At 48.2% G+C, this 27,080-nt stretch overlaps 3 protein-coding genes across 3 annotated transcripts in view; all 3 read left to right on the forward strand.

Annotated features, from left to right (window-relative positions):
• Positions 1-27,080, forward strand: part of LOC128274223 (uncharacterized) — a 305,029-nt gene that overhangs the window by 87,556 nt on the left and 190,393 nt on the right. The gene's annotated exons all lie outside the window — the stretch shown is intronic.
• Positions 13,392-25,798, forward strand: LOC128274178 (protein scalloped). Its single transcript, XM_053012289.1, has 9 exons — positions 13,392-13,574; positions 14,355-14,808; positions 21,190-21,332; positions 22,353-22,491; positions 23,127-23,257; positions 24,743-24,946; positions 25,032-25,255; positions 25,373-25,607; positions 25,685-25,798. The coding sequence occupies exons 2-9, from the start codon at positions 14,748-14,750 to the stop codon at positions 25,796-25,798; spliced, it is 1,251 nt and encodes a 416-aa protein (XP_052868249.1). The 5' UTR covers positions 13,392-13,574; positions 14,355-14,747.
• LOC128274824 (TBC1 domain family member 5 homolog B-like) lies at positions 25,844-26,428 on the forward strand. The gene has a single exon (XM_053013183.1). It carries the CDS (start codon positions 25,844-25,846, stop codon positions 26,426-26,428), a length of 585 nt encoding a protein of 194 aa, XP_052869143.1.

Raw genomic sequence — 27,080 nt, forward strand, 5'->3', positions numbered from 1 at the left:
CAATTGCTCTCGGTTGTGGACATCTCTGGTCCAGGTTTTTCGGGGGGGCTCAGGACTTCTGCGGGACTACTGCGCGCCTGGTCCATAAATCATCCGTCTACGTTGCGCCGCGATTCATCTGTTCCCTGTAGCGGTAGACGTCGCTCCGTCGTCTATACACCATCTTACACACAGCTGGCTGGGTTCTGGTCCCTATTGCCATCCGGCCAGTCAGTCTCTCTCTCTCTCTCTCTCTCTCTCTCTCTCTCTCTCTCGGGGGCATCCAGTCTCCAACGAGCTCGAAGAACCGACTCACGTGAGTGGACGCACTGGGCTTCTTGGGAGCCTTTCTGTTTTTTGGCTTTTTGTACCAATTCACACGCACGGCGGCACGCTGCGCTGGTGTTGGTGGTGGGCGCTGGAAGCGCAGTTAGTCATCGTCGCCGGCGCGCAGCAACGTTCACCAAAATTTATCACTTCGCCACCATTACACAGCGAGTCGTTGGCTGCTTTTGCTGTTGCTGTGGTTGTCCCGGACACCCGGGACTCGGCATCCCGCACAAGGCTCGTGTGGCCGGACGAGGGAATCGAAATCGTGCAGCGTGAACGAACGGTCACGAAAGTATACCCCAGGCACCACCGCCGGCATCAGCCAACAGTCTCGTTGGCCTTCCCGCTGGCCTGCCCTGGCCGGGCCTGACGAGGTTGGCTTCGATATTCGTGGAATTTATTTATTATTTCTACGCCCTGGCCCCGAACGCCCGGCGCGAAACCGAGCCCGGCTTTTCTGGCCGGTCCCTGCACCCCGCACCCTCCCAGAAGCTCTACCTCATTAAAACAAGCAAGGAGTGGTGACCCCCTGGGCGAGGGTCAGGAATGCGTCGTCGACGCTGTTATTGCTGCACTGCCCGCACTGTCCCAGCTCTCATATTTTCCACAACCCTTTTTAATTTTTTTCAATTTTACTCGTTCCCCTCTGGCCCCCGTCACCCCCTCCCCCTTCCCTTCCCCTCCCTCTCTGTCTCTCTATCAATCGATCTGTCTCTTACTTTCTTTCCGGCTCGACCACCACCCAATATAGCCCTTCTGTTGTGGTCGGGATGTGTTTTTGGATCATAATGAATGGTCCCTGCCTATGCCCGATACCCGTGGGCAATACTAATCTAACTTGCGTTTAACGAATATTTTTTCAATGTGGTGACGGTAAAGACCATGTTTCCATGTTTGTAAAACAGACATCTGTAATTAGTCGCTGCTAAAACATTACATTTACGACAGTTTGGTCTAACGACAGGGTAGGCTTTTCGAAAGCATTTCGAGCACTTGGGTGTCGTATAAACACACCCAAAGAAATTTCATTAAGCGAATCACCATTAGTACCATAACCCTACGAAATTGAACCATCGAATCAAGCGATTAATTAAGGGCGACGACAATGTTCCCTGCAACCCGATCATTATCAAAGGGCAAGGGCACTCTCCAAAAAACAATTTCCAAGTCTGGATGGACGGTAAACAAGTTGGGATGTTGTGTGTTGGGTTGATTGGAACGGAATCGTCCATCATGAGCTGTTCAAACCTGGGGAAGCGGTGCATTCAGGTGCATTGTTTGAAGCGAAACAAGTCAGAAGCAGTATTTTGCAAAAAGAAATTAGTTTTTATTAGTTAGTGGCCCCGGCAAAACTCTCATCCTCAAACCTCCTCACGTAAACCTCACGCTGGCACGCTGAAAGTCACCTGTAAAAGCCAATGTTAACCGATTAACCACTACTACAGTTCTGAAGCGATGGAATTACCCGCAGTTACCCGATGAAAAATCGATCAAGTTTTGGTGTTTTGTTGGACCAAAACCGTTTTGGTCAACAGTCAGCCAGCCGTGCCGTGACATTTTATGTGAACCAAAATGCGTTCCCCAATGGAAGCGCGCGCGGTATAGTTGTTGTCGATGTCGTCGTCGTTCCGGGTTTCGAACCCCTCCGAAGCCCGAAGCGCGGTATGCCTGGAATTCCATTTCGGTTATTAATTTACTGCCCGCTGTTTTCCTGGTGCCTATGACGATGCGTGTGTCTCGTTTTATTTTAAGTTTTCTCTCCGCCTAGCGGTGCTCTGGTACTTAGTAGACGAGGCCTCAGACTTGCACCTTAGCAGTGTGCAAGTCGAAATTGTTTTCGGCATTTTCGGCGATGAACGCGTAATTTTCATGACCACTTCAAGCTGTATTATTCTAAGTAATCCTCGTTTTATGCTACATATTGCCGAGCCGAGCCTCTCGATCTTTCCGCTGGCTTTCCGAACGAGGATTATTTTCTGTTTGGGACAATCAACTTATGGGTCTGTCTGGGATTTTCGTCGCGGTACTACTTCATACCGTTTCACTGCACCAAGGTGGTCGTTGTCCTTCAGATCGAGATCAGCACTTTTTAATTGCTTCTGAAACCTTCTCTCGTGTGTTATCGATGTTTGGGCACTCTTTTTCTGAAGCCTTCTCAAATGAAAGAAACACCAGTAGGGTATGGTTCAAATTTCCTTTATTCAGAATCGGAATTTAATCAATTAACTGGACAACCATACTACTAGCAATATCTTAAACATCAACCGGACAATTACAACTTATAGACAGCTATAGACCCCCGCTGATAGAGCAGTCGGTAACGCTCTTCGCTGTCAGCGCAGCTGGGCTGGGTTCGAATCCCGGGATCGGTTGTCACTCAACCGGCCATGGTTTCGATTCCCGATACCGGCGTGACAGGCGGGTTGGCGCGGGGCTAACAATCTCGCCTGTAAAAATTAAATGTTATAGAAGAGTATCAGAGATTAACATTGTCTCTGGTGCAGGCCAAGACTGCTCAGCGGTTGTAGCGCCAAAAGAAGAAGAAAGACAGCTTGTAAACGCTGTTTAGTTGTAACATCATAACACTATCATCATATCAGTTCCATGCTATCGTTTCCATGCAATTTCTGGAGCTGTTGGAGCCTGTAAGCTATCAGAACTGTTCAAGCCTTGTACCTGGAGAGGGTTCCTCCAACTAAACTCCAGCTTCTGGTTTGAGGCTTTCAGGGCTGTCGACTGCTTCATCCTGTGAATGCTCAGCGCTAATCGCGAGGTGCTCGATATTCCCGTAGAAAACCGAGACCGAGGGCCTGCCGTGGGGTCCCGCATCCACAGGTCCCACCATGTCAAAAAGACCATTGTGGCTTGTTCGGAGTTCGAGAACGGACGTCTTTCGCACAGCAAACCGATTAATCCGGCGCCCGATGATGATGATCTACGGGCAAGCCACACCATTCGCCAGTTGATCTGTTATGATAAAATAAGACCGCAAAAAATCGTTTGGAGCAAAACACTTGCTGGCAAAATCTCGGCTATCCTCTCGCTCTCTCTCGCTCTCGGCTTAAAACGCGCGAGAAGCGATCTGAGCGCCTCCGCCAGCGGAAGGTGCGAGGCTGCGCATGCGTCGTCCGGTCGTACCACTCAGAGGTGCGCGCTCTGCGTTCTGTGTGTGGGGATGCCCATTCATGTATGCATCGCATCCCTCTCTCTCTCTCTCACGCACACACACACGACACAATGATCTATAGCCGTGCCGCCGTTGCGGCCCGAGTTCACCTACTGCGCAAACTCGCGCTATAGCGCTGTGTCATACACGCACACACACACACACACACACACACACACACGCACGCACGCAGCACACTGGCCTGTTAGGAGGAGAATACAGACAGTTGGAGCGAGGTGTGTTTCTATTTTTAAAACAGGTTTCTGCTTCAGTTTTGCTTCATCGGTTCTGTTTCTTCTATTGCCTCACTTGATTGTGCGCTGTTTTGTTTGGTCGCAACGGAGCGTTTTTCTTTCGAACTCTGTCTCTACTGTCGCTTGTCGCCCTCTTCGTTGTATGCTTCGTCTTTTGCGAAAGGGGTAACAATTGAACGTTGCATCGAAGGGGAACAATAAACTGCCAACGGCTCGATTCAATATATTTGGGCAATTAGGAATCTGAAGGAACCATTTATTCAAACACAAATTCACACACACACGCATGTGCACGCACGCACTTTCTTTTTACCTCACTCGTTCTCTCTCTCTCTTCCTCGCTGTCCCTTTTTCTCTCTCGCTCGTCTCATCGTGAGTGGTCCGTTGCGCCGCGATGATGTTTGGCTGGAATTGGCCGAATCATGCGATGCCTGCGAGACAGAGAGTGAAAGAGGGAGATAGAAAGAGAACGCCCGATTTGCTCGATGAAGCCGCAGCCACCGCGGGCGCCCACACCGCGGTCAGTTTGCGTACGTTAGGATTGGTCGGGATTGGTCTTAGATAGGCCCTTAAACTCGGCAGCACCTCGAGGCGCGTGCGCGGCAACGAGAAAGAGGGAGAGGGCTCCTAGCGTACGAGCCTAGGAGGAGTATATCGCGTCATTAGGCGCGGGGATCACATGTGTGTTTACCCATACGGTGCCCAGGTGATTTGAGATTTTCGGCTAACGGCGACGACCAAATCGGTTGGTTGTTTGTTGTTGTCGACGCGTCGTCGTCGTGCGTCATTGTCTGCGTAATGATCCGCGGTGCGGTCCGGTTCGGTTCGGGTGTTCTGGTCAGCTCCTAGACCGCAGGCAGCGCAGTGATGCGAGACCGCGGTGGTCTCGTTAATGTCGTCAAGGGTTAGACGACACCTCATCAGGACATTACCACCACTAATCACCGTACCCCGAATGCTAACCGCTGCTGCTGCTTCTGTGAGGTCAACCCTTTGATGGCATAGACGGTGGCACGGCTACAGAGAGAGAGAGAGAAAGAGCCCGAATCGGAGATCCTCACTCTCTCCAGGTCTCTCCCCCCCACCCCTCTCCTATGAATGGTAATTAGCGGATCGCCAAAAAACCCAAACCTCTAGCCAATTGGACCGAACGTTCCGACCGCAGGACCTTTGGTCATTGTCCTGTCGTTTTCCGGTACCACGAAGCCCCCTCGGTGGGAGCCTTACTGCGTTCGAGGGGTTCGAGTGGGTGGTCAGCCAAAGTCAGTGAGTTAGTCATACCTCGCGCGAAAATCGCGCGCGCAAAATCTTGCTAGCATGCGGGGTGGGTCGGCGAGGGGGTGATTGCAGCCTCCTCACCTGATGCGCTGTGCCGGAAAAGCGGTTCTTACATCCGCTGCCTTGCTGCCGCCGCCGCAGAAGACGCAGTTCTTCGTTTTAACGGGAATACCCACGCACGACACGCGCGGGGGACGTGGATCCGCGCCCGGCTGGTGGTGGTGGTGGTGTCGCACACCAGTTCAACTCAATATACGCGCGTTCTCACAACACCGCGCGGTTCCGCGGTGCGAGAGAGCGATCGGTGGTCGGTCGCACTATGGGGAAAAGGCGACCATAAGTCAACTTAAAAACTGAGGGTTTTAGTTATATTAGCCGTTATCTGTGACAAATCCGCATTGTTAGCCTTTCATGTTGCGTAGATTCCGAGAAATCATCTGTCAAAGTCGAAAGAGAGATAAAAATGGACCTTTAAAACCAACTTTTATCAGCTACTTAAACGCGGTCGTTAGCACAGTTCTGCAACGGTAATGTTCCTATATTACACATCATTCGTACGGTAATAAATCCTTCTTTCATATGAAATAATAAAATGTTTACGTTTGACATTGTTAGTATATTTTTATCGGGAATTAGTATAGAAAACTACGAAAAAGTTACAATTAAAGTTTTGACAGTTCTAAACACTTCCAGTAGGTTTTATTTGCAAATTCCTGCGACAAATTTTGCAAATCCCTATTTTAAGAAAACAATTCCTGATGCACAAGGAGGCGCCTGGTCTCTATGATGCAGAAGATTATGCTTTAAAACTATTTCGTGTAATGCATATTGCATAGCTCAGGCGTTTAGATTGGGTATTAAAAGATTTTCGTGTAATGCAGATTGTATAGCTCAGGCGTTTCAAAAACTTAAAATAACGAAAAAAGCTTCTTTATCATACTTGAACGCTTGTATTACACATAAAAAGTTGAATTTAAAAGTTTAAAAGAAAACAGAAAAACGTTGAAAAAAGTCCATAGATTCTTCCTATAAATAAATATGGCCGCCTTTCTAATACAAATTCCCTACTGTGCTGTGGGTCGCTCTCTCGTGCATACACACACACACTCGCTAGTTTGCTTGTGTGTCGCCGCTCGCTACCCCGTTCTTTTGTACGGTGTTCTCCTTAGTGCGTGTGGTGGTGCATGGTATAGCCTAAAGGTGAAGGTGTTTAGTTGGAGCTGCTCTGCTCTGTGTTGCATGGAGGGCAAACGCAGGCGGACGGACGGATTAAAGGAGTGAACCGGACCGAAACCAGGAACGCTGGGTGATGAGGGGCAGGGGGTGGCGGTGGCGAGAACGCGGTCAGCGAGAGAAAGTCGCGGAGATTGTCGCGCACACCGCTCTCTCTAACGGTAACTTGCGGCTCTCGCGCGCCGCTCTCGCAACCGTGTGTGAGTGCCTCCGTGTGTCCGTGAGTTCCGCGCGGCAATAGAGGTGTGTATAGACGAGCCTATAGGTGGTCGGATCGCACGCGTATGCGTACCGTTGCCGTGTGTGATGTGGAGCAAACGGCGCGCTGCTCTGGCTCTGGCTGAGTCTGAGTCTGGCTGAGTCTGACTGCTCGCTCTGCTCGGCCCCTGCTGATGGTGTATGGTATCATCGAACCCGCTGGTGACTGTTGCGTTTAGTGACGCTTGGTGCTTTTAGCGTGTCGTGTCAGTGCGTTGTGTTACGTGTCTCGTGTGCGGCCGCGCGTTGTACCCGTGTTTTCTTCCACCCCGCCTCTCGGTTCTGTACACCCCCTCTCCAAAGGTACGAGGCGTACGGGGCCTTTGGTTTAGTCTTTTGGTTGAGCCGAGCTGTTTTTCTTTCGATTCCTTTTTTTTCACTGTTCTGGTTGCGTTCTGTTGTTTGTTCCGTTCGTTTGTTTGTTCCGTTTGTTTGTTTGTTTGTTTGTTTGTTTGTTTGTTTGTGGTTTCCAACCGTTGCGCGTGTCGTCCTGCGTGTGTTTCGTTGTCTTCGTGGGCCTTTTGGGGTCCTTCCATGCGATTCGCTGTGACCGATGACACACCACCGACCCCCGGGCCACCAAAAAGAACCTTCTCTTCGAACCGTTTGCTGTGACTGAGGGTGTGTGTGTGATGGCAGGACGTGACCATGAAAGGGGGGAGTGGTGACGTGGGGTCGTGCGGTGTCAATCTGCTTCGTCACCCACCTTCGCAGCGCGTTCTGTGCGAAAAAGGACACTTCGTCCAACAATCACGCACGCACGCACACACACAGGCACCCCGCGCCGTAGCAGTCTGTCTCTCTCTCTCTCTCGTGGTTAAAGCGACCCTTTGAAGTGTGAACCACCTGAAACAACCACGGAAGTATTGTTTTGACTCAATCCCCGCGCGCGCGCTGGTTGGCCGCCAGATGTCGCGCACTGGCGCGCCCCGACCGACGGCGACAACCAGAGCGAGTTTCAATTTAGAAACGAATATTCGGCAGACAACGACGACGACGGCGGCGGCGACCAATTAGCGCACGCAATACACACGCACACTTTGGTGATGTATGGTGTTGCGTGTGCGGGGAGGGGCGATTTATGATACGATTTAATAACACACACACACGCACACGCACCGATGGGCGCAACGAATCCCCATCGCGGGATTCTATTTGATTTCTGAAACGCGCAACACCCCGAGTTCTTCGCCTGTGTGTTGTGAGGTATTATGTATGTGTGAGTGCGTGCAAATTGCTGCGAACTGGATTGGAATCCTACGGTACTACGCAAACGATCTAAACGATTGTTTAGAAAGTCGAACCAACAACAGTATACTCGCGGATGTGCTCACCCCTTCTCAGGAACTTGTATGTCTGTCTGTCTGTCTGTCTATGGGTCTGTGGCTGTGTGTCTATTTAGGAGTTTGTCGACGGGGGGTTGTGGGTGTCGGGGGGGGGGGGGGATTCTGGAACTGTGGTGGTGGTTCTCGCCTGCATATATGAAAGATGTGTGATCCTTTCCGATTCGCTCTCGAATGAATTAACGCAAACGAGCAAGATGAAGCAAGAAGATTGTTGTCTAGGGAGCAGCAGAGCTAGAGAGAGAGGGAGAGAGACAGTGAGAGGGGTGCGTGTCCCCGAGCGATGCGCGAGCGAGAGGCACGCGAACTGAAACAAAGAAGCAGGAAAATAGAAACGTGGAAGGTGAGATTTAAGATGGAGACACGCACACGCCCATTGGGATAGGGAGTCTGGAAACAGGATGATGCGGCTGTGGATGTGCTGTCGGCATTCGGGGGGAGGGGGGGAATCCCGGGAAATGAAGCGGAAAACGAAAACAACAGTTGGAACAGTTGGAAAAAACAAAACCTACGCAACTTGTGGAGTAGCTAATATCCGTTGAGAGGAAGAGTCGTCGAAAGGCTGACCTGGCTGCCCTCTTGCCTGCGGCTTGAAGTCACCTCAACCCTCACCTAGCGCCGTGTATTGCGTGTTCTGGTTCGGCGTCAGTGTGTGTGTGGCTGCCTGTCTGCCTGGCTGCTTGGTCGTCGCAACGTTAGAGTTGAGTTTTTTTGTATCGCGACTTGCGTAGCTCTCCCTCTCAGTCGTTCTCGCGCTCTCTATGCTTTCATCTATCTCTGTCCTACCATATACAGGCCAGCATCATCAGCAGGAATAACCTTTGATTTCTGAGGTGCTCTATACCTCGGTTCCACACACACGTAGTCGCGCGAGTGGCCGACATCCGGCTGTTTTTGCCCCGGACCGAAATAGTTTTTCTGTTGTTGACTGCAACAGTGTTGTTCCCTTTAACCGTCCCCAGTAATAATGTCTACTGGTGAATCCCTAACGTCCGAGACGTTGCAGCGCGTAATTGGTCTAATTGTCACAACCACTTAGTTAAGAAAAAACAAACACATGGGAAGACGCTGGTCGCCGCCAAGTCCAAGTCACAAACGAAAAAGAAGCAGAAGCAGAAGCAGCAGTGGTCAACTCGTTTCTGAGCGGAAAAAAACACTCCACAAGAACGAGTTACACAGAGAGAGAGAGGCGCAACGCATCGTGAGAGATAGAGAGAGGGTTGAAGTTATATCAATAGTGGTGTGAGCGCGACGCGCGCGGTGATCAATTTGTGGTGAGTTGACCCCTAGTGGTGTGCATCATTCTCTAGTCGCATCTCCTGGTCGCAACCCAAGTGTTCCCCGCACCGCGCCAACACAGGCGACTATAAAGATGAGAATGAGATAACCTCCGAGAGGAACAACACAGTTTGTCTGGAGCACATTTTCGTTCGTTCCAATTCCTGTGTATTGATCGGTGCTTGTGTCAAAATTGTCTGTCAGATTGTTAGATTTTATCCATCCGCCGGGTGGCGTTGTGACACGTCCGGCTTGTTTGAGTTAGAAAAAGAAAGGGGTAGGGGTTTTTGCACGATTAGAACACCTCAATCGCCCACTTCTGAAGATTTTTGGTGCATACTCCGTCAGGGTTCGAACCGACGGCGTCTACGGACTCTACGGGCCGACGGGTCTAGTCGGGGTTTTTTTTTTCTTTTTCGTTAAGGATAAGGCTGAATAGCAACAATGCCTAGTGACTTCTGTGATTTCACTTGGATGATTCATGCGATCGTTGGTGCAATGTGCAAGAAATTTGCTCCTTCAGTTGCCTATAAGAAAAGCCTTCATTAGTCTGGAATTAAAGCCCTGCTGACGCCTCAGAAAAGGACACCCGATCGAATGTCGAGCTCGAGTCGTGCAGCTCCTGATGTAATACCGTGCTGTCGCTATGCTAGAAATTGTGACTACGCCCTGCTGGCAATTGCGCTTGCTGTTTTTATTCTGCTTGCTGCCCCAGCTCGCTGCTAGTTGGAGCTGGAGCTGTATTAACTGTGGCAGTTCTGTGTCTGGTCAGCTCGTCTGCTCGGGCGGTGCGGCCAGCGCTTCGGACGGCCTCGACCATGGTCATCGCTCAGGCGCTTTTTGGGAAAGTCAGTAGAAACTTTCCGTCCGTGTGACGTACGGTCGAGTTTGCAGATTCTGTCATGCGAACAAACACCACCAACAGTCTCGGTTGCTTACCACCACGTCCGGGCAGTAGGTGATTCGTTACACCGCACAGATCATGATGTAAATAGCTCAATGACAGTCGTCTAACTCGTTTAAAGCTGCGTGCGGTACACGCGCCTGTCATTTGGCGGGGCTTTAATTTTTGTCCATAAAGTTTGATCCGCCTGACAGCTGAGATGATGAGCAATAATTATGAGCCCGATCAGTGATCGTCGTCCGTACATTTCGGAGTAGGCAAAACTGGGTCGGTTCTAGATGGTCCTGACTGACTTGAGGGAAGCATCATCGTCACCGCCAGGAACTGGTCACTGCCCCGTTGGATCCGGCCGTTTTCGTCAAGCCGTCGGTCGCCCTAGGGTCTTATCCACCATTTTCTCAATCAAGAGCAGTAGTTAGCAGCGAACGCCACGGTCTACCAGCACACACACACACACACATACACACACACACACACACACACACAGAGTTGCATCGACAACATCCTGTGTCGCGGCGGTGTCGCCTTTCGGTCGCTCGGAGCTGCTGGCGGTCTAATTATATCTCTCCACTCGCTACTGCTCGGGCGACATCTACAAACACATACCTGATCCCGACGCGACACAGACACCCGCCGCCGCCGCCACAACACAGCTGTTCGTTCGTTCGTTTGCACTTTTGTGCGCCCGCCAACAGACGCACGTGTGGCGGCTCTGTTGGAACTGCTCGAATACTGGCGACACTGTTGACCATCAATCAATGCGCTGTGCGGTCCGTGAACCGAACAGCTCGCCTTCGTACTGTTCGGCTGGCTATCATCGATCAACGCTCACACCGCAGACTCAGCTCAGCGCGTGGCGCACCCTTCTATCAACTCAGTTCGAGCAGTTCCTCAACGGCGTGAACTACGACGGCGTCGTGTTGTGCGTGGAGTGGCCGGTGTCTCAATGTTTCCCAGTGTTTTCGGTGGCATGTGTCATCTGATACCGGCACTACAGGAGGATCCCCAACACACCGTTACAAAAAGCAACAGAGATTACAATTTGTGTCTGGTGCCAGACCCCAACCACCACCCGCTCAGCGGTGGTTGTCGGATGAAGAATCGCAACGGTGACTCCACAGAGAGAGCGCGCGCGAGATAGAGAGGGTGATGCCAACGAACCAATCTTCACCGTGAGCGACTCATTAAACGTGAGCCATGAATGGGGGATGGCCAATGTGCACTGCGGAGTTATGATTTCTGCACAGCGACTAGAGCGACTTGTTGGAATGACGCGTCTGTGTAAAACTCCCTGCGCAAGCGCACCAGAATCTCCGTCCGGACCGAATTGGTGTGGGGGGCGTGCACATTACCAGCCAGCAAGCCAGCCAGCAGCCAGCAGCCAGAGCCAGTAGGTGCCGGTCTGGGAATCGTGGGCTAGGTCCCGCCTAGCAGCGTTTAATTTAAATTTTCATAAACGCCCAAACGCCCATCAACAATGCCCGTGAAGATTGTTAAACGACAAATTAGGACTAGCCCTAGTCCCCCCTTCTTAAGTAAAACCGGTGACGGTAGTTCCGTAAGGGGTAGGATGGAGAACCAATTAGGGGTTTTAGTGGGTAGGACCTCGACAGCGAGGGGGAGTCCCACACGGCGTGCGTAAATGCATTCCCCTACTTGAAAAATACAAACAAACAAAATGCCTGTGAAGATCCAGAACCCACCGGACAGTGGTCAACTTTTTAGGAACAGTGAGGCAGGCAGGCAGGCGCAGATCGCACACTCATCAGATAATGTGCACCAAGAAAGAAAGGGCACCTCCGGTGGTATCCGGTTACCACCGGGCAGCCGACCGTGCAAAAAGGCCTCGTTACCGCAGGCGCGAAAGAAGCGGACCGAATGTGGACAAACCAGAGCACACATTATTGGCGTTACAAGCGTCAATATAGAGTGTCCACTAGAGCAGGCGACAGGCATGGATAGTGGAGCACGGTTTTCCAAACACGATTTCTTCTAGAATTCTTTCATCACGAAGGTTCTACACGATTCTATATCATTTGAAGATCGCGCACCTCGCGACACGATTCTTCCAGCAGCAGCAAAAGCTAGTCTTCTTCTTTCTTTTGGCGCTACAACCGCTGAGCAGTCTTGGCCTGCACCAGAGACAATGTTAATCTTTGATGCTCTTTTTCTGTAACATTTTAATTTTTACGGACGGGATTGTTAGCCCCGCGCCAACCCCCCTGTCACGCCGGTATCGGGAATCGTAACCATGGCCGGTTGAGTGACAACCGATCTCGGGATTCGAACCCAGGCCAGCTGCGCTGACAGCGAAGAGCGTTACTGACTGCTCTATCAGCGGGGGTAAACAGCTAGTCTAGTAATAGTAAACTGTCTAGCCTCCATAGCTGGCTGCTGCTGGCAGTTTTGTTCTTGGTCTCCTTGTGATACTCGGTTTGGCGTTGAAACCTGATATCCGGTCTTACGTTGCGTCCAGTAATCGTGTCGCGCAATGATGCTGCAATAGAGGAGTCAGAACTCTTGCGGGGGGATGATCAAGTGGCTGCTGCATGTTCATCTGCAGACGTTGGTTCTTATTAGTAGCCGACAGGCTCCATCGTCCATCGGGGGCGCTCCTAGACATTTCTCAGTCAACATTCCCGGGAAGTCCAAGAGTCTAGGAGTTCTCGCTGGTTCTCGTGGTGTCGACACAACCTACCTTAATTCAGTTTGGGCAGCCGGCCGCAGTCAACGGGGCCAGCCTACAGTATGCCGCGTGGATTTCTAGCGTGATTCTGACGTGAGTCATAGAAGAGGACACGTGTGGACTCGCGCGGGCGTGTGTGTGTGTATGTGGCATATGTGTGTTTACCTTCGCAATCGGTAGTGCTTTTGCGGTCGACGGCGGTACGTGCCGATAGACGACCATCTCGACTGGCTGGTGTTACTGTGTATGTGTGGACGTTGCGCGTGTCTTTCCGGTGCGATACGGTCCATTTCACGAGCACGTTTTTATCATCACGCCACACATCGCTGTGGGCTCATCGCTCATCGCGCTCTCCTCTATCTATCTCGCGTGTGTGGCAATGGACAGCAACATCATCGTTCTCTAACACATTTCAGCAGCAGGGAGCAGTTAGCAGTACGTGATCGCATCCCCTTCCCAAGCGCGGTAACCGAGCTATATTAACCGAGTAAAAAAAAACCACCCAAATAGTGACAGTGTGAGTTTGTGTGTGTGCGTGTGTGAGTGCGCTGTATCACCAGACAACACCGGAAGTTGTTTCCCGTTTTGGAGAGACGCACCCAAACGAAGTAAAACAATTTAATATAAAATCCCGGCGGGGGAGCTAAGCGCGAAAGAAAACGCGGAGTGAAGCGGGCGATCAACCAACAATAATAACAGCCTTCATCAACCCACCTACACGCCACCCCCACCACCAACAACAACAAGAACAGCTACTACTAAAGCACGCATTCTCGCCATCACCATCACATCTTGGTCTCTCTTGGTGTGCGTTGGGAGCCGTAACGCCGACGGCGGTTTGTGCGTTAAATGTTAATTTTCGGAGGTAATGTTATGCACCTTTTCGGTAATCCAATCTATCAAAAAACCAACAAAACCCCCACACGCTTCGATCCGAATAGAGAGAAAGTGCCGTGTGTGAGGATGACGGCGGCGGCGGCGGCGGTGGTGGTGGTGGTGGTGGTGTTCACCTGAGCGAAAGCCTCTCCTTCAGATACGCAATCGCGATTATTGCGATTGCGATGTACGCAGATTTGCCGATGTTTTCCATCAACATCACCACCACCATCACCACCACCGGCAGCAGCAGCGTCCACCTGATTATTGGTCAGAGGCTGGTCTGTTGTCAGCCGCCCGCTCTCCTTCCTCCTCACCTGGTCATTCATTTGGACCTGTTAAGTGTGTGTACGGTGTTTTGCACGTTTCGTTTGCATGATCACTGCTCTGCACGCATCGTATGTCGTGTTGGCGTGTTTCTTTTGCTTTTCTTTTTGCTTGTTTTGCGGTTTTAGCTTGTTTTCCGTTCCGTGCTACAATAGTACAATATTATTAGTGTCGGCGTGGCGTGTGTTAGTGTTTAGCAGTAGCCTTCGGTGCCCTTTTGGTTTTGATTTAGTACCATTTTAGCGCCGCATAATTTAAGTATTTTGAGTTGCGGCTCGATTGAGTGCGATTATATAGAGGAAGTGTGCCCGTACTGGTTTGGAAATTGCCCGTAGTAAAACAACAAACAAACAAACAAACGAACACATCAAACAAACCGGGTGTGTCTGATATGAGCGTGTGTAATTTTGTTTTTATTTTTTTTCCACCTTATTACTCCTAGAATCGTGTACCAAATCGTTGTGACGTGAGAGAGTGTATGTGATTTTCGTTATTTTTTGTTGTTGTTGCGTGTTAGACGCGCCTGAACCCGTAAGTGTGACCCGTAAATGTGACTCGCAGAGAAGGAAAACAGCTAGAACGAGGGAGAAAGAGAGGAAGAAAGAGCAAGAAACAAAAGAAGGCAAAAGAAAGAGAGATAGAAACAGAGAGAACCACCACCACCATCCAAACTTGGCCTGCACCCGAAACCAAATCAGACAAGGAGAGATGAACGAAACTTCATGCTCAAAGTCTCTCAAATGACAACAACCAAACCAAAACCACCAAATTAGAAACCACCGAAAAAAAAATCAAAATCATCATCCAAGCAAATTGTTGTCACCAATACGCGCGCATGAAGAGTGACGCAGGAGCCGATTATAAACTGCAGCCGGACAAGCATCAGCTTTTTCTAGGTAAATAATATTACTCATCTTTTAGCACCGCACAGCAACCGCGACGTGAGGGCGATGCGTGCGCCTTACATCCGAGTTTGAGGAGAGACATTCATATTAGAGGATGTACTATGCTATGCTCAACGAGCCAGCATAGTAGCTCGTTGAAAAGTACGCATTATTGCCTGTAAAAGAAGGCTGAGAATGTCGACTGTTTACGATTACGAGCAACGTCTGCGTACGATTCGTGCGAAACATTTTATGTCGACCAGATCAGAATGACCGAATTTAATACCGCCAATTCTGTATAAATATCCCTGTAGAGCTCCGACCCTCCTTTTCGCTGCGATTGATTGATATTGTTTTGAATCGATAAAACATTAGTGGAAAGTGACGTTATGCAGCATTAGCTTAAAGGATAGGATACTTTTTGATCTATTAAACGATTCTAGGATCTAAACACATCATTTTGTAGGGGTGGTTTTACAGTTCTGTTCGCGTTCCTCATACTAAGGGGGCAGCTCCACTTTCATTATTGCCATTGACTGCTTTGGTACCGCGCTAAGAAAATTTTCGTATACTCGGCTACGTATTGCCCTTTCTGACGAATACATTTCGTATTGATCACACATTTCATCACACCGATGGTGGAAAGGTGCAGCTAACGGTAGACATGTGTTTGAATAAAATACAGTACACCATTTTGTTTAATTACCCATCGTTTAAGCGGGTTGACAATCATGCCAGATGAGTTAAAACATCTAATATAACACAACGTTTCCGTGCCTCGAAATCTTTAATAGCCGCGACTGTCCTTGCGATCAAGGTTTTACAAGGTGGACTTTCTTTTGGTGTGCAATAATCTTCATTCTGCAACTTGAGAGAATCCTCATACGCTTCTCTGTCGGGGTTTATTCATGTGTTGTACACGTATAATTTACCTTCTAATTTATCTTCTAGTATTCCACTTCACCATAAGGTGCTAACGGGGAACTGTCAAAGACATGATTGCGCAAAGACTGGGTTCAATTCCCGAAACCGGCGGGATTGGCGGGAGGCCAACAACCGCACCCGTAAAACTACATTGTTACAGAAACAGAAACAACCGAAGATTAACATTGTGTCTGTCTCTGTAGGCTCCAAGACCACTCGGTGGTTGTAATCGAATAAGGAGAGAAGTATCCAGAAAATAGGTCGTAAATGAAATTGGACTTTCGTATAGCTCAAGTTTTCGTAAAGGTTGAAATTCCTTAATTCCAATTTAAAAATTGACTAAATTCGTCATAAGCACGTCCTCCTCTTTCCTGTGCACACCATATTACTAGTTAAATTGGTATATAATTTTCTTCTTATTTTTTTACGAGTTATCTAATTTTAAAAAGAAAATAATACTGTGCCGTGCAAACACTTGTGTCGCATACAGCGTTCCAAACAGCTCAGATAATGCACAAGATTGGGCTAATCTTAAATCACAGTTGTTTAATACATTGTTGTGCGTCGCAGCTTCACCGCTTCAAGCTCCAAGCTTTGCGAAGAAACAACACTATTTAGATACCTTTCACTAGATACCTCGTCCAATGTGTCGAAAACTAGGAATATTGCCTATAATACGGCACGGCTTTAATTAAAGAAACGAATAAAAGCCTTGAAGCCTTAACGAGAACTTCAGTTCAGCCGATGATGCGTTTACCGATGCATTATCAGTTTGCTATTATCAGTTTGCCATCGTTGTGATGGTTATATGACACATGTCATAATTTCCAAAACCGACATGCAATTTCAACATCGGCACGAAAACCGACACAAATTTTTTCCGAAATGGCTGCTCCGTAGTTAACAGTTCTTAGAAGCCAAAAATTATAAAATAGGTTCAAATAAGACTTGAGAATTTTTTTCCACCAAATGAAACAAAAGGCTATACACAAGTTTTCATCATAATACGGAAAAGAAATCTGTATATCACAATCTATAGCACTAAACATCCTGTGGATCGTCTGTCTGCGCTGAACCGATTTATAGTAAACTGCAAAGTGAACAAAATATCTAACTGTATAAATGTTGATTTGTGTTCATTCGTACGCAATCATACAGGGTCTCAAGCATAACTCCCAATTTGCAATATATTTTCAATAGTCTTCTGGAATGCTGTGCCTCCACGAAGGTGATTAGTGCTTGTAAAAAAGGTGATTGATCCATCTATTCAATTTTTTAAGAAAATGGAAAGAAAAACGTATCATATAAATTTTAGCTGCTTGAGCTGGGGTCGAGTTTAGTATAACATGTAATGACCTTTCTTTGATCCCAAACTAAAAAGTGGGTCCAGGTGATCACCGTCACCAATAAGATTGAAACACATACCTATATTGACCAATTGACAGCAAATGGATAACATTATAATGAAGAATGTCGCAACTTTCGCCCTAAGGGGTGTCTTTTAATATGTATATTCTGAGCTACGCGTGTTTATTTGCTGCGTGGCGTGTCAGAACGCAGCCTATTTTGTTTTTTTGTTTACATTATTCTCTCCCAAATTAACCCTATCCGGTGACGGCCAGAGTAGAGCAAGTAGATGATTCTTTTGATTTTCTTGATGTATCTCCCTCTATCTCTCTCTATTTCTCTGGTTGGTGCTTGCAAAAGAAGGAAAGAAGACAAAAACAATAAAGATCTACGCACTATCGCGTGTATGTTGCCGATGGTTAGTGCATCGCCAAGCGCAGCGAAGTTTTTAGCATTTTTTTTAGTAGAACAAAACATACAACGCTGTCGTCATAGTGCGCTCATCGGTAAAGGAACTCATTAGTCGAGTGCGAGTACGCAGCAGCGCAACAGACGAGATCTTGCACCGCGCCCGAATAGATTTGCCGCTCATGTTTTAAATAGTGAGATTAGATTTCTCTCACTATCTGCGAAACAGAGGATGCTCGAAGTACCCTTCGATTGGCTGCTTCTCTTTTGCGCTAACGGAAGTCATCATCTCCGCGGCGAGAGCCACCCCACACAAGCAACCGGCCAGATGCAATCGACTGATGTATTGCATCTCAGCGCCGAGCTGACGCTTCTTCGTTACATACGCGATTTGTTTGCTGGTTTTACACAGGTTTTAAACAGAAAAAATATTGTTCTCATTCGGTTAGTTTGGCGTCGGACAGTATTCTGAACTATTCTGGTCTTTGCCATCATGCGCGGGTGCACCGTTTGCGGCGCTTAAAGACGAACTTGCGCCGTAGAAAAAGAAGCAATGGAATTCTTGAATGTTAGTAGGGTCCAAAAATGTTGACGATTCCTGAGTCATTTTCCAGATACTCCCCGAACAACGAAGATTATAATGAGCTTAGGTAATTACTTTACGTTACGGTACATTACATTACTTTACACTTTACCTAGAGTAATTTCCAAACGTTTACCAAGAGAGCGGATTGACTTCTGAACTGATTGAACTGAGGGACTATAAGCACTACACTTTCATCCGCAAGTATCCATACCCAGTTTACGGTAAAACACTTTTGTAAGGGTATGCCGTGGTATTGTAGAGTGTGTAGAGGTGTCGCCCCGGTAGAAAAGTCGGTAGCGAACAAGAGACCGGAGAAGGTGAAGAAACAGATATTTTGCTGTTCATCCCTCTGAAGTGAAAAATTGTGTTTCGCAACGCGAGCACTGTTTGGCTGACTGCATTTAAAGAGTCATAATTCGTCCCCATCGTCCTGCATTTAAAGAGTCATCGTCCTATAGTCCTCACGTGCAGCATAATAATCACCTAGTGAGAGAAGGATAGTTATTAGTGAGATCCGCGACTAAAAAATGAGAAAAAATGGGTAGGGGCTGCTAGGGATCACACCCTCAGATCACCCTGCAGCTCACCGAACAAGTTTCTTTGTATACTCCACATCAGCCGGTGGATTATGCAAAGGTGATGGTAGTCTAATAGATCAACAATACGGCATGGTACTAACCCAATCGAGTCCATGGACGTTGCTTATGTTGCACGGTGGTTGCTACGGTCAAATTGAACCCTTCTGTGGATAATTTTGCCGTTAGCAGTATCCAGTGGCCAATGTTGTCTTCGTCAAGTTTGAATCAGATTTTGAGAGAAACAGCCGTTTTTCTTTGTTTGGTGATTATTACCTTAACGGTTGTGCCTTTGGGTTATGCATGAGAAAACGGTGTAGTGCCAATTAACGGTGTTTAAAGTCGGAATTGTTGTAGAACCTCCAAGAACATTTAAAAACACATAAAACATTTCACGAGATATCGATCACTAAAGCCATCTAGCCGCCCGACATTTCTGGTTGCGCCAAAAATCGCATTTTATCGAAAAAAACATTCCCCGTATTCACCTGATCTGGCACCCTGTGACTTTTATCTATTCGGAAGACTTGACTGACATTTTGGTCATTCAGAAGGTTTGTACCGACATAATCCGAGCCATGCCGGCCAACGACCTAAAATCGCGTCATTCGAAAAGTTGTTAAGTCGTGCAGTCGTATCGAAACGGAAGGCGACTATTTTGGATAGAATAAAACGATTTTGCAGAGAAAACCATTTGTTGTTCTTATTTTGAAAAAGTCCAAGTGTTTACTTTGAGACAGACTGTGTATGTTGATGGGTTCTACCACGTCGTTTTGCGTTTTGCGGTCGTTTTTCCTATACACAACTTTATGTTGCGTTCCTTACACAATTTTACGTGCGATTGACGTGCAAAGACAACGCGGACACGTCATTAGCACTGTAGAATAGCATATCGTCTGTTATGATCTCTGCTGGTGATCATTAGCATATCGGTTAGCGGTGTGTATGAGCAGTTTGTCGCTGGCCATAACAACGGATGGGGCTGTTTAGGGCCTTTCCCATTCTCGTAGTGCACCGTAGTTGGAAAATTAGTTTAGATATGGTGCATGCTGCTTACCTTAATGCTTTATTTTTTTGTTTTATGCATGTTTCGATCGTCAACGACGTCTCTCGCAACTTTTGTCGTGGAATGTTCCTTAGTTAGTACCTGCCTTTATGGCGGCGCTCCGTGCCTTCGTCATTCTCGTTGCTACGGCGATCGTAAGCGAAGGGGAATACAGAAGAAAAGAGGTGAAGGAACAGGGTAACAGAGGAAAACGCGAACAGGGAAACATAGGAGAGGACACGAGGACAGTCGGGTCGGAAGACAGGAAGTCAGACAGGGCAAGGTGGGGTGCGTTATCGTCGGTTTTCAACCATTCACAGACCGTGTGTTTGAATGTGTGTGGGTGACGTGACGTGTCCGTTCGGTGGTTTTGTTGGGACGATGCGCGCAATGCGCCAATTTACTTTACCTGTACAAGAACACACACACACACAATTACCAACACTCCGATCAGCAGTGTGTTTTGCATTCCGGCGAGAGAAAAGAAAATAGAAAAATAATAATAAGTACTCCCCTGGACGTCTCCGGATGTCCGGAATGCGCGCCGCAAGACAGCGAGCGGAGTCCTTTATCCTGCAGAGTACAGTGCACCATGCTCGAAATGGGGCGCAAACGACGTTTCCTACACTCCCTGGCGATAAGAAAGTGAACCTAAACTGGATGGTGGATGAGGCAGGGAAAGAGCGCAGGACTATCCCTCCGTCAAGGATGTGGAATGTCGAATTAATATGTTGGAAATGGAATGTCGAGTACCCTGCTTTGTTCCTGGCTGGCTGGCTTGCTGTTGTGCTGTCGCATGCGAGAGATAGAGAGACAGGGCGATGACAGAGAGAGAGAGAGAGAGAGTGGGAGAGAGTGGGAGAAGACACAGGGAGCGGATTGGTACTGTTTCATGGAACAGAAAAATACCAAGTTTTAGGAACGGAACGGATGAGCAAGAGTCCTGCTGCTGCTGCTACTGTGTCGAGCCCGGTATACAACAATGACCGAGGATATGTATCGATCCCCCGATCTTTTCTCTCTCTTCCAAGCGTACCTCGTACTCGCGGGGCCAACTAAACAAGAGTTTGGAAGTTGTTGGCTACACACATTCCTTAGGGTGTAACTCGGCGGAGGGGGTCTTGTTTCGAGGACGATGAGAGAAGATCAAGAACAAAGTCTTTCAAAAGTGGCCTCTGGGTGTATGCCCTCCGGGGCGTAATCCCCACAGACACACAGGACACTACTACATTTCTTCTAGTTCTTGGAATATCTTGAAAATCTGTATATTAAAATGAAGAGCACAATACCAAATCACACCAACTCTGGCGTACATATGTTTATATTAACTTAAGTTGTGTGATTCAAAAGTAAAGACTATCGAGCACTTAAAGCATTGAAGGTTTAACCCTCAACTTCCGTCGTCTAGAAAGCTCAGGATCTCAGAGCTAACCGATGTTTGCCAACCTACCAGCAACCAGTTATTAGCGACTAACAGTGCACCCTGTTCGTTTTTTTCCCGTTGGCAGATAGCGGATTGGGAGCCAGCACCATTACGGCACGGTGGACACAGATGGGTCCAGGACCAACGGCCGGCTCGTTGGTCCCGGACGACACCAACGGCTCGGGCGTCGAAGGAGGCAAGCATTTGGACGTCGGCGACATGAGTGACGTAAGTATACTAGCATCCACCACCCAACACAGGAAATCAACGACAGGTGGCGATATTGACAGTTAAGGACCTCACGGTCCTTTCGTCGAGGACCGCTATAAACGCGTGAGTCACGTGTTTGGAGTGGCGCGGCCTAATGTCAGTTGCCTACTGATACCATCGCATCTTGCCGAAATACCTAGTCGTACCTTCTCTGTTCATCAAATAACAATTAACGACCTAAAAAACACAACGACAACCTCCCATTTCCCATTTCGTAGTTGAAAAAAAACATACACAAAATACGTAAAAAATTTAGTTTTAAAAGGAATGTATTTTTTATCATAAAGCTTGTTGTTTTTTCATTGTGCGTGAAATACAATGCCGTGCCCCGGGATGGCCGCTTCGGGATCTATGGCAACAGTTGTTGTTTATGCCGTCAATTGTTATATAACGAACAGATAACCCAAACTTCCCCCGGAGTTTATATAGGCGAGGTGTGCCGGTGCGCTAATAGGCATCTGACTTTTGTGAGACCTTGCGGAAGTTCTGCGGGAAAGAGGTCGCCCTTCTAACCCTCTAGACTGGCTTCCTGTGTGTGTTTGTTTACATTCCCCAACTTATGTATTTCTCTTTCTATTTTCTCTTTTTTATTCCTTCAGGACGTAAGTTGAAATGACCTTGGCACGGACTGCGGAAGGTCACCACCTACCTACTTATGGTAAACAACAACGCACAAACACACACACACCATCCTTACCGACGAGACTTCTCGTTCGATTCTTGCTTGCGAACAAGAAGGACCTGCCTCTACAAGTCCAGCGAAGCCGTCGTGAGAAGGCGGAATGGGTGATTGTGTTGATGCGCTCTGTTTACGATAGAGATGATTCACAGGACTAGCGTGTTGTCCGATGATCAGTATCATTCATCATGCGTGACCATTTTATTTCTACTCCAACAAACCCCGTTATCGCCCATCTTCCCACCTTCATTTATCACATCGCCCTCCTTTCCCTTTTCCCCATCTAACGTTGGTGTTAGGACGAACAGGACCTCTCGTCGGCTGACGCCGAAGGCGTATGGAGCCCGGACATCGAACAGAGCTTCCAGGAAGCGCTTGCCATCTACCCGCCGTGTGGCCGCCGGAAGATCATCCTCTCGGAGGAAGGAAAAATGTATGGTAAGTAGCGAGCACTACCCCCCTACGCACACAGTGCTCGTGTGAGCAGAACCACTAGGCCCCTGCTGCAATAGTGGAGGACGCTACACGTGCAGAAATCGGATGGTGGGTTAATCAATCGGCTGGCCAGAAAATGCGATGCCGAATCGGTGACCTATATGTCATTTGAAATTGGATGAATTAAAGTTCGAATTCACCCTGTTCACCAAATGTGGGCCATAGCGACTTCCATCTGTTTCCAGACCTAAAGAAATTCATAAAGATAAGGTCATAACAGCTTTTGCGCAGCCCTTCCAGAATCTCACTTCAGGGATGGAATTCATAAATTAGAATCTCGTTGGAAAAAGTGTCAGGGAGGCCTGAACTATACTGAGTATACTGAATAATGAAGTGTATTGCAAACCTTAAAATTGTGTTTTTCATATCGAAGATCAAAACTTATTGAACAACACAGTATGTTGATAGCCATCGTTATACAGTTGTGCTTAGGTGGTTAATGAGTTTTTAACGAAATTTAATGACCTCTCACTCGTTTAAAAACAAACCGGCATACTCCACTGTCCTTACAACCAATATGCTCGACCAAGGCGATAACCTTATTGATTTTCTTTCTCTTTCTCCCTCCTTATTTCTAGGTCGTAATGAACTGATAGCCCGCTACATTAAACTCCGTACTGGCAAAACGAGAACTCGGAAACAGGTCAGCTCACACATACAAGTATTAGCCAGACGGAAGCTGCGTGAGTTTCAGGCTAAAATGAAAGTGGTAAGTACAACGGTGACGTACGACGTGTGGCGCACGAACCGCGAACTGTGTAGGATTAAGAATAAGAATTGTTGTTCGACCCATTTTGCATACCCGCAGCTCAAAGAAAGCTTGTGTCACGACTATGATGGTGCCGTTAAGGCTCCTTACTCGCACAACTCGAAAATTTTGTATTCAGACAATTGTAAATGGTCAATAATCTCCTCCAATAAATCTTCTCCAATCTTTGCTCGGTTCTGGTTCTGACGCAATACAGATTGCCCTTCGTTAGTGATGATAAAACGATGGTTACAATGAGTTCGAGACTCAAAACAGGTCTCAACCAACTAGTTATATCGTGTGTGATAGAACTAAGGATATGGTTTACTTATAACATTTCCAGAGATACACTCCCGGTTTTTTTGTAGTGAAACGTCCTTTGTGTGGTAGTCGCGCTAGACAGCGAACAGGCGTGGTCTGTTTTATTTTCATTATTTTACCCCGTTTTCACATGTATTATCCGCGGCCCGCGTCTAGGATCACTCGATGCTGGGTGGTGTCAAGGATAAAATTTTCCCGGCACCTGACATCGCGATTCCTATGAGCAGTGCCCAGATCGTCTCAATGGCGGCATCCAAAGGCGTTCGCCTTACCCCAGCCAATCCTTCTTACCACCACCTTCCGTACAACCAGCATCACCCAAACCATCACCTTCATCACCACCACCACCAGCCCCTCCAGGGTACCGTTAGTGTAAGCGAAGATCTTGATGTATGAGTTGCTCGCTCGAGATTGCTGGCTTTTCTGCATAATATAGCGCGCCATCAAGGAGCAGCCACTGCATTGCGCCGCCAGCACTAATTCTGCGGTCTGCGGGTTTTTGTGACATATCTCGCTGCGACTGGCCATCGGCATCGCCTATTTTTTTAGGTTATTTGCGCGTCGAAGTACACTGTACTACCATTATACTTCATACACTACGCACAAGCTAATAGCTACAAGCAGCAGCTGATTTGCGTAACTCGCTCAGTTTGTGTTTTTCGTGAACCGCAACCGTTTATTGCCACATTGATGTGCAGTATAGCTTCGGGGCGGGTGGGGAAGGAAAGAGAGGCGCCGGTAGTGTTTTAACACTACGATCTTTATTTCTCTTCGTTATAACAATAAGTTATAAATACGGCCCGGTCCGTTCTACTAAAAAAAAAAAAAAAAAAACAATAAGTTCTTAATTTTTTTCACCCGTTCACTCGGTGCATGCTTCGCTAACCGTGTTAAAAGAGTTGGACTACAAATGCAAGAAGCACACCGAAACAAACCTGACCAGATCATATATATATAAACCTAAATCGCTTCGTAATGCCAAGGCCGGTGATCGTCCTGTGGCTGTCGCCGGTTTTCGTGACACAGTCTATACTAAAACCCACAACGTTTGAGCACGATGGACTCTAAGGTGTTAAATCTAATCACAACCACTACCATTTGTTTCGTCCGTTTGACCTTTGGCAGCAATTCTGGCAGCCAGGATTGCAGCCGAGCACATCCCAGGACGTGAAGCCTTTCGCGCAACCCGGCTACCCGATAAAAACCGCGACCACAGTATCGGAGAGCGCCCTTCAGCCAGCGCACCCCTGGGAAGGACGGGCGATCGCGACGCACAAGTTCCGTCTGGTAGAGTACAGTGCATACCTGGAGCTGCGCGTGGAAGATAATGTAAGTAGTTGTTGGGTTGTTACCAGAAACAGCAGTGAACCTTCAGCGGGTTCCGTCTGATTAACATCTGCTTGCTTGCTTGCAGTATCACAAGCACCTGTTTGTGCACATAGCCGATACGCCGGCTCACCCGCTGTTGGAGTCGGTCGAAGTGAAGGAGATTTACGACAAGTTCCCGCAGAAGTCAGGCGGTCTGAAGGAGCTCTATGAGAAAGGGCCAAGCAATGCGTTCTTCCTCGTGAAGTTCTGGGCCGACCTGAACACCAACATCGCGAATGATGCTGGCGCATTCTACGGTGTCAGTAGTCAGTGAGTACCTGCCGTTTCGGCGAACAAATTCTGGGGGCGAACTCTTCAGAGCTCCAGGGTTCATGTTATCTCTCTCTAACCATTTACGCTATAATCTCTACTCGTACCCCCCAAAAGCTACGAAAGCAACGACAATATGGTGATCACCTGCTCGACGAAAGTTTGCTCCTTCGGTAAGCAAGTGGTGGAGAAGGTGGAAACAGAATACTCCCGTGTCGAGAACGGGCGTTACGTGTACCGCATCAGTCGGTCGCCCATGTGTGACTACATGATCAACTTCATCAACAAGCTCAAGCACCTTCCGGAGAAGTACATGATGAACAGTGTGCTCGAAAACTTCACCATCCTTCAGGTAAGGGTTGGGCGCCCGTGCCGCCGCCGAATACGGTGGATCGTAACGAGGTCTCTTTGCCTATTTGCTCTATCCAGGTTATATCCAACAAGGATACGGAGGAAACATTGCTGTGTGTGGCATTCGTGTTCGAAGTGTCTACCTCGGAGCACGGTGCCCAGCACCACATCTACCGGCTGGTAAAGGAATAGCTAGACTCCGGCAGCTCCTACGCGGACCAGACCATTGTCAGCAGTATGTTAAATAATCATAGTCCTATTGTTAGCAGTAGTTACAACAATAATAGCTATAAGGAGAGGGAAGACAGCAGTAACACGAGCAGCGCCATTCTCAGCAACACAAACAACGTACTGAACGATACTGCTTGCAACAACGCTATTACAACTACTACTAGCGCTACCACCACCACCCTGTTCTTGCCAGTGATCGACATTCAGATGGAGACACTTTATCCCCAGCCTACGGCCGCCTGTTCTCCGCCGCCACCGCCACCACCGCCGCCGGCAGTGGTTGGCACGCTGAGTAGTGCAGGGGTTGTGCCGACCACCGGTGTCCTACTGGAGAAGCCGGATGTTGAGCCCGTCGTTGAACCAGACCATCTGCACCAGGTTCCACCGGTCGTGGCTGCAGAAACGACCAACGACCTTAGCGATGGAGCTGGTGCTCCTCGTCGCCCATCGTGCTTCTCCGAGGAGTCGCGGCCACACCAACCGGGGAAGTGCGTCAAACAAGAACTGCTTGGCGAAGGGGGCGATGTGAACGATTACGCAGCCATGATCGCGATCGTGACGACGGCTACGAAACACTCGGAGAACTGTTAGGACCACTGACCATCAAACCCCCTTCTAACCCGTTCGCATTTCTTATTTTAGTTTAAGCTAATAGTGTGCTTCTGGCAGCTAAAGTACACACGCAAACGACGACGGCAAGACGCGAAGTGAGACTGCGTTGAACTGTTCTTGAGCTAGACGTAAAATTAAGTAAAATAACAAACAGTGCCTATATACACATGAAGCAGCAAGCGGTAAACTGGCAACTGACCCAAATGCTCGTACACTCGTGTGGGTGTATGAGCTTTGTCCGTGCTGGAGTTCAACATTGGAAAGCGGTATGCATCCGGTGTAATAACAAGTACTGTCACAATAGAATCCTTAAATATGTAGGTGAAAGGCGCCATACAGCAGGTAAAGCGATTCGAGTAAGGATCCAAAGTTCGTAACCCATGAAAATATACGCTCTAAGGTGTGTGTGGGACAAATGACGCTGTCTCCCACACCGACGACGGCGTACATGGAGGATATTTTCTTCAAAATCAAAACTCCTTTCCGACCCATCGGACCTCAACAGAAGGCTCATCGGCGGGATGATCGGGATGCTTGTGTTGTGGGGCTGTGCCTCACTTTTTAATTCGTGAAGCAAACGAATGTGTTTTGCAATGTGAAACTAAGAATCTGCTGAGCAATTTCTAGTTTC

This window comes from Anopheles cruzii, chromosome X (assembly GCF_943734635.1).
Source record: "Anopheles cruzii chromosome X, idAnoCruzAS_RS32_06, whole genome shotgun sequence".
In the NCBI taxonomy this organism is placed as follows: domain Eukaryota; kingdom Metazoa; phylum Arthropoda; class Insecta; order Diptera; family Culicidae; genus Anopheles; species Anopheles cruzii.

What these genes read in the sequence shown, in the direction of transcription:
- LOC128274178 (XM_053012289.1), top strand. Translation starts at nt 14,748, where the DNA reads ATGAAGAGTGACGCAGGAGCCGATTATAAACTGCAGCCGGACAAGCAT. An exon ending in CAAGCATCAGCTTTTTCTAG is followed by an intron (nt 14,809 to 21,189) that starts GTAAATAATATT and finishes TCCCGTTGGCAG; the next exon opens with ATAGCGGATTGGGAGCCAGC. An exon ending in AGCTGCGCGTGGAAGATAAT is followed by an intron (nt 24,947 to 25,031) that starts GTAAGTAGTTGT and finishes GCTTGCTTGCAG; the next exon opens with TATCACAAGCACCTGTTTGT.
- LOC128274824 (XM_053013183.1), top strand. Translation starts at nt 25,844, where the DNA reads ATGTTAAATAATCATAGTCCTATTGTTAGCAGTAGTTACAACAATAAT.